This window comes from Leuciscus leuciscus (genome assembly GCF_965113295.1).
Source record: "Leuciscus leuciscus genome assembly, chromosome: 12".
Taxonomy (NCBI): domain Eukaryota; kingdom Metazoa; phylum Chordata; class Actinopteri; order Cypriniformes; family Leuciscidae; genus Leuciscus; species Leuciscus leuciscus.
This window is the reverse complement of record NC_138736.1, coordinates 3723382-3737955: the sequence shown is the minus strand read 5'-3', so window position 1 is coordinate 3737955 and position 14574 is coordinate 3723382. Positions and strand designations below refer to the sequence as shown.

At 35.5% G+C, this 14574-nt stretch overlaps 1 protein-coding gene across 1 annotated transcript in view; it reads right to left on the bottom strand.

Annotated features, from left to right (window-relative positions):
* csmd3b (CUB and Sushi multiple domains 3b) overlaps positions 1-14574 on the bottom strand; it is a 466880-nt gene that overhangs the window by 189152 nt on the left and 263154 nt on the right. The window contains exons 12-13 of the mRNA XM_082185594.1: positions 8138-8241; positions 6224-6336 (exon numbers count right to left, since the gene is read on the bottom strand). Coding sequence (XP_082041720.1) covers positions 6224-6336; positions 8138-8241 — 217 coding nt within the window. The remainder of the gene's footprint in view (positions 1-6223; positions 6337-8137; positions 8242-14574) is intronic.

Genomic DNA, 14574 nt, shown 5'->3' with positions numbered 1-14574 from the left:
AAAGAGTACCTTTTTTTAATGTTCAGCTTACTTTAGTGTGTAATGTTGCTGTTTGAGCATGAAACTAAGGGAGTTATTCTCTATTTCAGTGCACACTGTTTCTAAACTCAATTGGCAGTTCGCAAAGACCCGCCCCCTTTAGTTACTGTTGCTATGTCCGACAAGCCACGCCGCTCTCACGCCACACATGTTCTCACACAGTGAAATATACATCGCGGAGCAGAGAGGACACTGACAGACAGGACAGACCAGCTTACTTTTGATATGAAACAAAGTCTCAACTTTCAAATTTGGTCATTTTTTAAATACATTTAAACAATAAATACCGTTTTGTGGCTCTTTAATGTGTCTGACAGACCGCCTCAGTTAAAGCTGCTCGTGAACCGATCATCTCTTCCTTCTAGTTAATTTATAGCATCAAATAAACATGAATGAACATGAGAAGGAATGTTGTTTTAACTGCGGAAAGACGTCAGTACAAACCATTTTTCAAGTTCAAATCCTCCAACGTTAATCTACTAACTCTCCTGAGTGCTTTGTCGGACAAAAATGGCGGATTCGGCGGATGGCGGATTATGATTGGTCAGATCGCCTGTCAATCAAACTCCCTGCAAAGGGTCAATTCAATTGTCTTAAGTTTTCTTCTGAGAACGAACACGTCCTCATTTAAATAATTCCCACCCAAGACATATGCAGAATAAAGGGGCGGGGCCTGGTTGAGTTAGTTAGTAGTGTGTTAAACTGGGGTTATGGTAAGGGGCGGGACATTTTCCAAACACGCTTGAAGCAGTTGACCAATCAAAACACACTGCTCCAGACGACCAATCAGAGCACAGTGTGCGTTTCAGAAGGAGGAGCTTCATAGAGAGAGGAACTAAACAGAGCGTTACTGACAGACTGGGAAGAGAGGAGCTGCATCAATGGAGAACATGTGGAAAAATGCTCAAAAACAAAAGCAAGACTTTGAAAAAGGGAATAATAGATCCTCTTTAAGTTAGCAGTGGAGGTATATGACTATATGAGGTACATAAGAATACTATATAAAAATAAATGTGCTCAAGGAAAATACAGTGAATTTTATTCTTTTGAAACTAATAATCTAAAGTCAGTCCAAATAGGTTAAAAGCCAGACTTGATTTAACTGAGTCACATTCATTTTGACTCATGCCATAAAGCATAGGCTTTAAATAACAATGAGACTGCAAGAGCTAAGAATAAGGGACGGGCTTGTATTGTATGTTAATTTGAACCTTTGTGATCAAGTAAATATTTAGTTTTTATGTCATTAAGTTTGTTACAAGAAATAAGATCACAGTGTACCCTCAGAGGTAAAACATAAGGATATAAATTCATAAACAGAAAATGACAGATGTAGTTTACTAATAAGTGAAATGTAGCCATGAAACTTCCGTCCCCATAAACACAATTAATGACCCGTGTAGAATATGCATTCATCACAGACGTCAGCATAATGGACTGCATTTGTATTTTAAGTGTTCACTCTTAAGCCAATTCACACAGAAGGCAACAGAAACTCCGTCGGGTTTTGTCTCTTGGCATCTGTCGGAGTATGAGCTCGATTGAGCATGCTGAATTTGCGCTTGTCGGGTCATGGAGCGTCTGAGAAGTGACATACTGTAATCTGGTGATTGTCCGCGTTGGTCAGCGTCTGTCGGTGTGGTGTGAATTGGTCTTTAGATGAGATAAACTATATTTCCACCGTGCCCTAATTTAAAATACATGCTTGATGTGAATGCATTTGAAAGGAATGGTCTTTATTTTTAGGTTATCGAGTGCAACTGTGCCCGTTAATCCTTGCATAGGGATTTTAGAAAAGTCTTTGTTAAAGCGTTATAAGCCATTAACCAAGCCAACCAGCTTTGAGGTGAACATTGCAAAATGCAAAGGCAAAAAAGTATTTGAAAATCTGACAAAAAAAATACAAATAATGTGTTTTTTGAAACATTAGTGAATTTGAATTGGTGGAATTTGGGGAAATGTAGTTTTTTTTTTTTTTTTTTTTTTTTTTTTTTACAAATTCTGCTGTTAAACACAATTATTTTAAAACTAAGTTGAAATAATGCGGGCTGACGGCTTCAACAGAAGCAAATGCTATCGAGTACTACAGCCTTGCAGCTCACAGTATGATGTCTTTAAAGATTCATAAGTTATCGTTCAAAATCAATTTCCTTATGGAGAAAATGAATAAGAGTTTTTACTTCCGGAAGCCGATTGTTGCACTCTATTCTTAGCCTATTCTCTCCTTACAGATTTAAATCATAACTCTAGAAATCATCATTTTAAATATGTCATCAAGTCTGTATCATGCTAAAGTGAACCTTTTGTGTGAGATCTTGACCTGACAGGTAAATGAACTACAGGGGAACGAGACGATGAAAACCTCAATATGTCTTCCACTGAATGAATGAGTGCTGTGAACCATTAATGTGTTCATTATCTGGATGGATACCTCAAAGGGCTCTTGATTTATATTATATATCAGATATAATACACACATGATGTATCATATGGATACTTCTACAGTAGAGGGGGTTCTGACCCCGAGGCTTGATCGCACCTGAAGGACATCAAAATAAGATGTTAGGGGAGTCAAAGAAAGTAGTCTACCCGTAATATGAAGATTGCGGCATTACATTTACAGTAGATTTGTTCTCGAATTCTCTCTTATCATCATAAACAACAAAATGCAGAAAAGATGCAGCATAGACAGTTTCAGATATGTTTTGTGAAAGTTTATAACTCACATTAGACTGAATACATGGACCGCTACGGTGTTCTTTGATCACTTTCTTAATGTAATAGCTATATTCCCAGTTTGAACAGCCATTTTGTTTTTCATGCTACTGAAATAACCAATATTAAGTCTTTTTTTCTAATCCGTAAAAAGCAATAAACAAATGCATTAATGGCTTTTAGTTTATTTTGTCTGTAGCCAGAATATAATGTGCTTTTTCCCCACCAATCTCTTTTTTTTTTGTCGACTTAATAATCATCATTTGAATTTCAAGAGCATATATAATGACTTCATGTTTATAGGCTATTTACCTTACGCAACAGATTCATAACAGGGCACACCTTCTTTGTATTTTTGATTCTTACATAAACATAAATGCCATGTCAGACGCAGCTTCTGTTCCACCTTTGCAGTGTAAAAATGTATTTAGTTGATATATCTGGTAACAGTCTGTAGAATTGTGATTGATTAAAGTAACTGGTTAAATTTAGGTATTTGAACAACACAGATACGCAGATTTAAGTAGATTTTAATAAGGTAATTATAAAAAAAATAAAGACCCCCTGAAGACCATTGTGTAATTCGCACCCTGTGTGATAGATGAGGGAGACATTTACAATGTGGACATATACAATATATATATACATATACATATACAATGTCCAGGACAGGTTTGAAAACCACTGTTCTAAACGACAATATAAGAATATCCTCCTGAGACCCAGAATTTAGTTTTTTTCCATGTCATCAGAGCACAATAAGCAAATGGTAAAAAAAAACATTTTTGCAAAATAACATTTTATTCATACGTTATGCTATGTCCTCTGTAGTGGACGCCAGGACTCAGTTGTTTAAAAAATAAAATTACATGAAATTATATGTATAGGCAAAAACAATGGGATTTTTTTTTCAATCACCAATAAATTTGGGGTTTCAGGATTTTTTCAACCAAAATTTGTATAAAGATTATTCTCAACTATGTTATGAAAGAAATAACGGAATGAATTGATACACCATTTTACTTTATGCAATAATTAATATTCCCATTCAATGCAATGTATCCATACACTGTATCTAATTTGCACATTAATGTGTTCTTGGAGCAACATTTAATGAAAAAAGAAGTGTAATAATTGGAGTAATAATTGGCAACATTTTAATAACAATATCTAATATTTCATAGGAATATTGATGTATAATTTATTTCCATATTCACTTGTTCTGTCTCCCAGAATGCCTGATAAACATGCTGTAAGTCCTGATGTCTCTACAGTGGACATGTATGAAATCAACGCCCTGTTCTGTAACAGAAAGTAAAAAAAAATATTTGAAACCCCATAACATTTTCCTGAGATGTTGTTTTATGAAATACAATTTGAAAAGTAGTCCAATTTAAATTATAATTACAATATATTATCATATTTCCATAAGAATGCTACATTTGATCACTAAATTAATGTCAGACATTTTTAAAGACCAAGGAGAAGTTGTTTTCATGGTGAAACCTCCAAAGTCCAAACATTTGGTGTCTCTGGAAAGTCCTGAATCTGCTCTTTACAGGACACCCAGGTCGTGACATGTGACATGTATGATGTCAGAGAAATCAACTAAAATTTAATGTCCATTTAACTACAGTGGACAAAAGTCTATTCTAGGGTCCCAGGAGGATAGATAACTCGAAAAAAAAAAAGAAAAAAAGAAAAGAAGTCTTCTTCTCACAATTCACCCTATATGTGTTTAATGAGGTTCAAGTCTGGGTTTTATACATGCAATCAAACTCATCCTTTATGTATGTCCAAGCCATATAATTTTTTTTATCCCCTCATGTATGACCATCACGTATTTATGATTGACAGGTCCAATTAGACCTACCTAGAAATTGAAAATTAAGAAACAAAGCCACTGTGCTTGTGTGTGGCATATATAGGATGAATTATAATAGGAGAAGAAAAACAGAAAGAGACAAAACTAATACAATCTGTAATATTTTGCCAGTCTCTCGCAGGGATATCATACAGTAATCTTTTTTTATTTTTTTTATTTTTTTTTTTTTATCTCTGTGGTCTTGCACTTAAGGGGATTCATTTGGTCTCTCGGCCTCTTTCTCTGTCTACCTCAGTCAGTCTCTCTCATTATACTGAATGGCACACTGTTCATCACCCCGACACTAATTTATTACAAAACCTTGAGGGAGGAGAGATAATCAAAGATATGGGTTTTGTAGGGATTGCTGCTTCTATCAAGCGAATGTAGCTCATGTGTTCGGGATGAAAGTTAGTTGCCGTGCGTTCAGCAGAGACCACAGAAGTGATTTGTGGGAACTGCTTCACTTTTATGCACACTGACTACTAAGCATGTATGCTGAATACTCGCTCAGGAAAGAGTGGACTTGTCCAGGTAAATAATGTCTGGCCTTTTGATGTCTAAACTCTTTTCAGAGGATGTGAAAAACACTTTCTCACTGCAGCAGAAAACAAGGTTGGATGTTTGATTGAATCTGGGCTGATGCCAGACAGGTTGTTTGTACAATTTTGGTTTGTCCTGCTTTCCCTTTCTGTTTGTTTGCAGTTGCAAATGTATTTTTTTTTCATCACTCTGCCACATTTCCTCTATTTAACCTTGACAATAGGATTGCTGCAGTCACAAACATTTTGCTTGACAATTGCGATGCATGAAGAGTTATTTAATCTTACATCGCCGCTGTCAGATGGAAACCTTGCATGTCCAAAACCACTACTGTATTTAAAATAACTTAAATTAAATTAAACACTGTGTTGTCAAAGTTGATATTCTGGTTTCATACATGGTCAGACAACTTGCATGTGTCATTGTATTATCACCATTTAACCAAAACCAAGCAATTTTTGACCAGCAAATATCAGACATGCGTGTTTTCCCATCATTAGAACGGACACATCTGAGGCAGTAAGTGCATCGCATTACGTTTTTATCAACTTACAGGTTATAAAGATTATTGTAGCTAATGTGGGTGCTCCCTTTTTTTTGTCATTTGGCCAAAATCTAATGTTATAAAAGATGAAGTGCTTCACACAGGTTATATAAGACAGTATTGATTGTGACGAGATGACAAATGCTAGACAAAAACACTCTTCTCTGTTCCTGAGATACATAAAACATCAGCCTTTATATCGTGTTTATCTAGAGTAAATAAAATGCTGTACTTATTCAAAAAGACAGTTATTTATTTTCCGTTGCAAGAGGAGATGCTCCAAAATGTGTGCGGCTCTTCATTTATGATAGAGGTGGGTGGAGTTATGAGGTTTGACTGACAGTTTGAGGAGCCAATGAGGTTACGAGGTTTGGACACAAGCTCTTTTTAATACTTTTCTTTGGTTAAATATTTGCAAAACCTACAGAGAGATGTAAAGGCTGAGCAAAATGATTTCTGACATTTTTTTTTAGACCATTCCCAAAGGGACTATACATTCTGCACAGCTTTTCAGGTACCTTTGTAGTTGATCTTGAAGCCTATAGATCCCACGCTTTCATCAGACTGGAGGTGAAGCCACATCTGATGGGTCATGCTAACAATGAGGTCGGGAACAAAGCTGCCTGTCAGACTGAGGAGAAGAGACACAAATAAACAAATCAGAAGCACATCGCACTGAGTGTACACTACCAGACAAAAGGTTGAGCACACCTACGCATTCTTTATTGCTATTTTGCATATTTTACAATAACAACACGTCCTGTCCAGGTGCGATGCGTATAAGATTACAGCAACAAGCAATTTATCTGTCTACACCAGATGTGACACGACTACGAGACATGACAAAATCAATCAAAAATCACAGCCAATCAGAAGTTTGTGGGCGGAGCCTATCTGCAATGTCACACGAAACTCACATTAGATGCTTTTAACGTTCAATAAAGCACATAATCAGCACCTTAGATTATCATTGTCATACTTTGCATGTTGTTTAACCAGCGTGACGTTGCAGAAATATAAAATAGAATTGTCGCATATCACATTCATGGCTGATTATGACCATTTTTGGTAACACTTTATAATAACTGCACGCTATTAATCATTAGTTAAGCATTAGTAAACAGTTAATTCATCATTTATAAAGCATTCATAGACATTAATAAGCAGTTTATAAATACAGCTATAAATGCTTTATTTTTTTATTTATAAGCATATCTATAATGTGTTTAATAATTGTTAAATCTCCTTTAGTACTAAACTAGTCCTCACTTTAGATGAGCTCACAAAACTAGTTAACTAACCACTACTAAATGCTTTATAACTACCTGAAATAATCATGAATTACAGTAGAAATACATGTTAATAAACCATTTATTAACACACTAAGTAACTATTACTATATGTCTGAATAATAAGATGTATGAAGGTACATTTAAATAGTTTATTAATCATTTACTCACACTTTCTAAGTGATCTTATGAACCACTGACAACTCCTAAATAACTGGTTTGTAAATAATCCTATACTTCATTTAGAAATGATAAATCGATCATTAATAAAGTATGAAAATAAAATTATTAAACACATGCTTATAAATCAAGAGCAAAGCATTTATAAACTGCTTATTAATGTCTATTAATGCTTTATAAATGATGAATTAACTGTTTACTAATGCTTAACTAATGATTCATAGCGTGCAGTTATTATAAAGCGTTACCCAATTTTTTTATTGCGTGTCATCTGGTTAGGACACTGTGCCATATATAAAGTTGTCAAAACTAAGAATTAGTTTCACTATTATTTATAGTAATGCATAATGTATCACAATAATTTCTTTCATGGCAAATTGTTGGATTAGTTTTACGATCTCTTTATAAACTTTTTAAGCGTCAAAGTGGTAGTTGCGTAACTGTCAATGGAGAACTCTCAGATTTCATCAAAAAGATCTTCATTTGTGTTCCGAAGATGAGAAATTAATGACAGAATTTTCATTTTTGAATTTGAATTTATTGTTAAGAGGAAAACCCCTTGAGATGTGACATCTCGTTTTCGAGGGTACCTCAGGAAAACATACATACATACATACATAATACTAACAAAACAAACACAAATGCTCTCCATCACACCAAAACCACTCATATCTTCCCAAATCCAACCATTAGATTTTATGTGAACTATCCCTTTAAGACACCTTGAATATGACAAAGGAGGAAAACAAACATTTGATTGGTTTCTGAAGACGTAACGTGATTATTTACACTAGTAGGATATTCAAAATTCATTTTAGATCTTTGTATATCATTACCATCAAGCAACCACTGCCCAGAGGACTGAGACTGGCTGAGAGGAATATTGATTCAGGAACAGAATGTCCTACCTGTGTAAATTATGCATCATCTTATACCGTCACAGACTGTGGATAAGAAACTCACACTTGCAAGATGGTTTTCGGGTCTCCTACTTCCCCTCCATCACCGATGGTCAGTGTGTCATAGCCCAGTTCTAGGTCAAACTCCTCAAAGTTAATCTGAATCACCTGTCGGCAGAAATGAGGCATAGTGCTTAGTGATGTGTCAAATGAACTGAATTAAACTTTATGGCTCTTGCATAATTGAATCCTGTCAGCTGACTGAAACTCAGAGAGAAGACCGACAAAACTTGCTTTACTGAATTTCGTGGAGAATAAAGAAATTTCACCATTAGCATAAGGTCAAAGTAGAGCGGTCAAGCCTCTACTGAACAAACATCATACATCAATTTGTTTTATACATAATATGTGTTTTTAAATACACTTAAAGCACCAGTCGTGATTGTATACAGCGCTCAGGAGAAGAATGTAGGCTAATCATAACACAACTAGTCGAGGTTATTATTATCAGGCAGGGCCGTTTCTAGGCATAGGCAAACTAGGCGGTCGCCTAGTAACATAAAGCTGAAACAAAACATCTAGCGTTATATTTTGCCAACAAACTTAAATCGAAATCGTGATATGGCTTTGTGCCTTTATAAAACAGCACACGACTTTAATTAAGTATTCTGTTTGTGCTGCGTGATCTGAAGAGAAGTGCACGCTTCGCTCACGCGATCAGCACGGTGATCTGGTGTTTTCTCCACAATAAAAGCTCAAGGGTTTGTTTCTTGCAAGTGAAGAAATTAGGACAAAAGTATTGTAATGTTCCTATATTATCGTGTAATGTGAAATATACTTTTGAAATATTCATTTTCATTTATACAGTATGTTTATAGGCTATATCAGGGGTGTCAAACTCAGTTCCTGGAGGGCCACTGTCCTGCAGAGTTTAGCTCCAACCAGCTCCAAAAACACCTGCCTGGAAGTTTCTAGTAATCCTGAACATAGACATGTATAGAAAGGCTAGATAGCTTACCGGCGCTGAGAGCCAATGGGACCCGACGACGTCACACGGCGGCCATCTTAGGACAGGACCGCTCGTCCAGTTATAACATTAAAGTCTATTGTGCATGTAGTGCTGAAATAACTATATTTTGCTCAATTTTCAACCGATTTTCAAACGGCTTGGTGTGTCATAAACGTCAGGGATGCGGCTATTTAACTGCATACTTGTGAAAAATTATAGCCACAAACGACGTCAGCACAAATCATAGCCACGTTAATAAGGTTTGTAATAAACCAAACCGTTTGTAAATCCGTCAAGAATTCAGCAAGTTACGAGCATTTTAGTTGGCGTATGTCACTCACCTTCCGTCCACAGCAGCAGGGAGCAGCAGCGCAGTCTCCTGACCTAAGATGGCCGCCAAGTGACGACACAGCTGACTCCGCCTTGAGCCATCTAGCCTTTCTATACATGTCTATGATCCTGAAGACCTTGATTAGCTGGATCAGGTGTGCTTAATTAGGGTTGAAGCTAAACTCTGCAGGGTTGTGGCCCTCCAGGAACTGAGTTTGACACCCCCTGGGCTATATGGATTTTACATCATATTTATATAACTCATAAACACCAGTGATAATGTAATGTAGACTGAGACTCTACATCATAACTAAAAATATGTTTGAGCCCTCTTTATTGTCCAGGTACAAGTCAATGGGTTTCTTTGTTCAATGTGCACAGTTCATGGGTTGAAGCCGGTTGAAGCTCTTAATTTTGAGCTCTCAAAGTGCACCAGATTGATGCATTTAACCTCAAAATGTACAAAAACAGGAATAGGAATCTTGCCTAGAGTGCCAAAAAGGCTAGAAACTAGAAACGGCCCTGATCATAGGCCCACTATGCTCTCAGCAATTATTGACATTCACTACGTTTCCATCACCCGGTTTTCATTTTAAAGGATCACATCAGAAACGAGAGATGAAAACTGCAAATGAAAAATAAATAAATAAAAGTTATAGTGGGAGATGGAAACGCATTTACTGAGTAAATTCTGACGACACGCTCATGAAACCCACGTGACTGATGATAGGCTGTTTCCTCAGGATGGGAATTCCGGCTTTTTTTAGGGAACCGAACCGGATCATTTGGCCCGGCTCAGTAATAAGAGTATACTTTTGAGTGTTGCTTGTTTTCTGACCCAATATTAATATGATCTTTTCGCCACACTGCTCGACCACACGCACTCCATGCAGTGACTGAATATTATGTTAATGTGTATAGCCTGTATGTATACGCACATACATACACATCAAAATAACATTGTCACCACATGCACAACAGCTAATGACCATTTGACATGTGTCTGAGCAGTGAAGCGAAAGGATAATCATATTATTCTGTCTCGTACTAATATACAAAAAGGGAAAATGGCTCATCACGACTGTTCACGCTGATGGGTGTTTCATTTACTGTTGGTTACTAGGTTACCAAACCACCTGATGGAAACACACCTAATTTGCATTTTTTGTTGTTGTTGCAAACTTGGAAAATATTCGCTTCACATTTGGATGGAAACGCAGCTGGTTTTTACATTTATTGCCCGACTTTTGTACTTTCTCAGTCCTGTGGGAAACTGATGCTTATGAAAGAAAAATAAAATAAAATCAGATTAATTATACCCATTTCACAATCACAGCACAATCCACTGATTCATACAAAATGTAGTTATTTCAAGACTAGACCATCTCTTGGATAATTGGGAGTTCGGAAAGGAGGACTGAGGCTTTAACAGGGAAACAGGGATTAGAGGTGTGGAAAGAGCCACAGGCATTAGGAGAGGCCTGAACTTTCGATATCAATCAACCCATTGACAGCTACTGGGTGGAATTAGTTGCCATGGCGATGGGCTTTAGCAGGTATGGATGTATGAGAGCTACTTAGGAGTGATGATTGATGCTCAGACGGCATCTCGGCACAGATAATACAGTTGTTTTTTCCATGTAACTGAATACAAAATACTCCAGAGTCCCTGTCTCACTAAAGGTCACCACATAACAAATTCAGCTCTGGCACGGCAGAGACGCGGGATTGAACAGTTGGGAATGCGACGTCAGTGAGGCTGATCTTGGATCGGTCTCTTCTCTGGATTTGTAATATTAAAATAATCCGTAAATCTGATCTCAGATCAGGCCCACGAGGTATTCAGCGACTTGCTCTGTCTGCCCGCGGTTGTCATGGCGATTGGAGTCGTAAGCTAATGCTTTTGTTGGAGGGTGAGGTGCTGAGTGAGTATTGAATTGCAAAGAAATAAGGTAATAGAGCAGAATTATGCCTTTACAATGGAGCGGAGAGGCCAGTGAAAATGCTTTTACCGATATACAGACAGGTCTATTTCATTAGAAATGAAAATGCGTCATTGTGACTGGTGTTCAGACCAGAATCAATGTTCGGAAAATAAATCTGTTTTGGCCTGATGCAATTCAAACAAGTCTAAGAAAAAGAAGCCGAGACATTCACAAAACACCGAACCGACATGTCAACACAAGCACACATGCATATACACACGAAAATGGGCATTCAATTAAAAACAGTCATTTAAAAATAAAATAAAATATATAAATAAATTATATAATATAACAGTAAGCATCTATGCAGTCTGTATGTTCTCTGGGAATTGGACCCACGACCCATTGTTAAATTTGACCAAACCATATACAGTATTATGCTAATAACATGACATGACAGGACATATTAGTATATTAGAATGATTTAATCAGCATATTAGAAACATAACATAACAGCACAACATAACATAACATAACATAACATAACATAACATAACATAACATAACATAACATAACATAGCAACAAAAGATAAGATAAGATAACAACACAACACAACACAACACAACACAACACAACACAACACAACACAACACAACATAACATAACACAACATAACATAGCAACAAAAGATAAGATAAGATAACATAACACAACACAACATAACATAACATAACATAACATAACATAACACAGCATAACACAACATAACATAACACAGCATAACACAACACAACACAACACAACATAACATAATATAACATAACACAACATAGCAACAAAAGATAAGATAAGATAAGATAACACAACACAACACAACACAACACAACACAACACAACACAACATAACATAACATAACATAATATAACATAACACAACACAACATAGCAACAAAAGATAAGATAAGATAAGATAAGATAAGATAACACAACACAACACAACACAACACAACACAACACAACACAACACAACACAACACAACACAACACAACACAACATAACATAACATAACACAACACAACACAACATAACATAACATAACATAACATAACATAACATAACATAATATAACATAGCAACAAAAGATGAGATACAATAAGATAACATAACATAACATAATATAACATAACACAACACAACATAGCAACAAAAGATAAGAAAAGATAAGATAAGATAACATAACATAACATAACATAACATAACATAACATAACAGAATACAACATAACACAACATAACATAACATAACACAACATAGCAACAAAAGATGAGATACAATAAGATAACATAACATAACATAATATAACATAACACAACACAACATAGCAACAAAAGATAAGAAAAGATAAGATAAGATAAGATAAGATAAGATAACATAACATAACATAACATAACATAACAGAATACAACATAACACAACATAACATAACATAACACAACATACTGTAACATAACACAACACAACACAACATAACAACATATAACATAACATAACAACAAAACAACACAACACAACACAACACAACACAACACAACACAACATATAACATAACATAACATAACATAATACAACATAACACAACACAACACAACACAACACAACACAACACAACACAACATAACATAACATAACAACATAACACAACACAACACAACATATAACATAACATAACATAACATAACATAACATAACATAACATAACATAACATAACATGATACAACATAACATAACACAACACAACACAACACAACACAACACAACACAACACAACACAACACAACATAACATAACAACACAACATAGCAACAAAAGATAAGATAAGATAACACAACACAACACAACACAACACAACACAACACAACACAACACAACACAACACAACACAACATAACATAACATAACATAACATAACATAACATAACAGCATATAACATAACACAACACAACACAACACAACACAACACAACATAACACAACACAACACAACATAACATAACATAACATAACATAACATAACATAACATAACATAACATAACATAACATAACATAACATAACATAACATAACATAACAGCATATAACATAACACAACACAACACAACACAACACAACACAACACAACACAACACAACATAACTTTTTAACATTTATAATAAGTATCGACTTGGAACCGAAGTACTGGTACTTTTGTCAACCCTATACAGTAGTTGTTTATAATCTTTTCAGTCATGCCTTTTATCTTTGTCAATACTGGGATTCCCAGAGGCTTGTTTTCAGGATGTATTCTTTCCACACCTTTACATCAGGGGCTTTAAATCTTTTACTAATAGCTTTTCACTATCAGCGAAGAAAGGAAAATATAAGATTCTTCATGGCGTATTACTGTCCTTCAGGGAGCCAGAACCAAAGCACACACATTTTGATGTTTTGAAGAGAAACTGCAAATTTAATCTGGGATTTTAAGGCCCCTGTTGTCACCGCCTGCGATCATGTAAATATTCAAAAAACATTATTTTCATCCAATAGGTCAGCCAATGTTTCATTTGCTGCTTTTAATACAGGCTAATGGAATAAAGAAGTCAGTTCAGTTCATGGTTTTGGATTTTGAAGTACATTTACTTGCAAATGTCTTTTATTTGACCAAACTGCATTACCTGTCACTTTGAGACTGTGACGGTTGTTCATCAGTTCTGTCGTTTGACATGGTCCTGATATGACAGATCGCGTGTGCTGAAGGGCTGACATGATATTACTGAAATACTGCTCCAGGTAAAACTGCTGAAATAGTCTCATTTGAGTGACATGATTGGAAATGCAGTGAACAGTGATGGTAATAAACAATTCTTCATATTTATAAAAAGCTTTTAGGACAAAAAACAAAAACACAGAACACAGTGTTGAACTAAAGCAATAAGCAGATGACAGTGATTTGTAGTTTTACTGAATTTACATTTTAGGGGTGTTTTTAAGAATGACAAACACAGATTGAAAATCATTTTAACATAATCTCAAGTGGCTTATTGCATTTAATAATTTGCAGCAACAGCAATGATTAAAGTACGTTCATATAGTATATATACAGTACAGGCCAAAAGTTTGGAAACATTACTATTTTTAATGTTTTTGAAAGAAGTTTCTTCTGCTCATCAAGCCTGCATTTATTTGATCAAAAATAC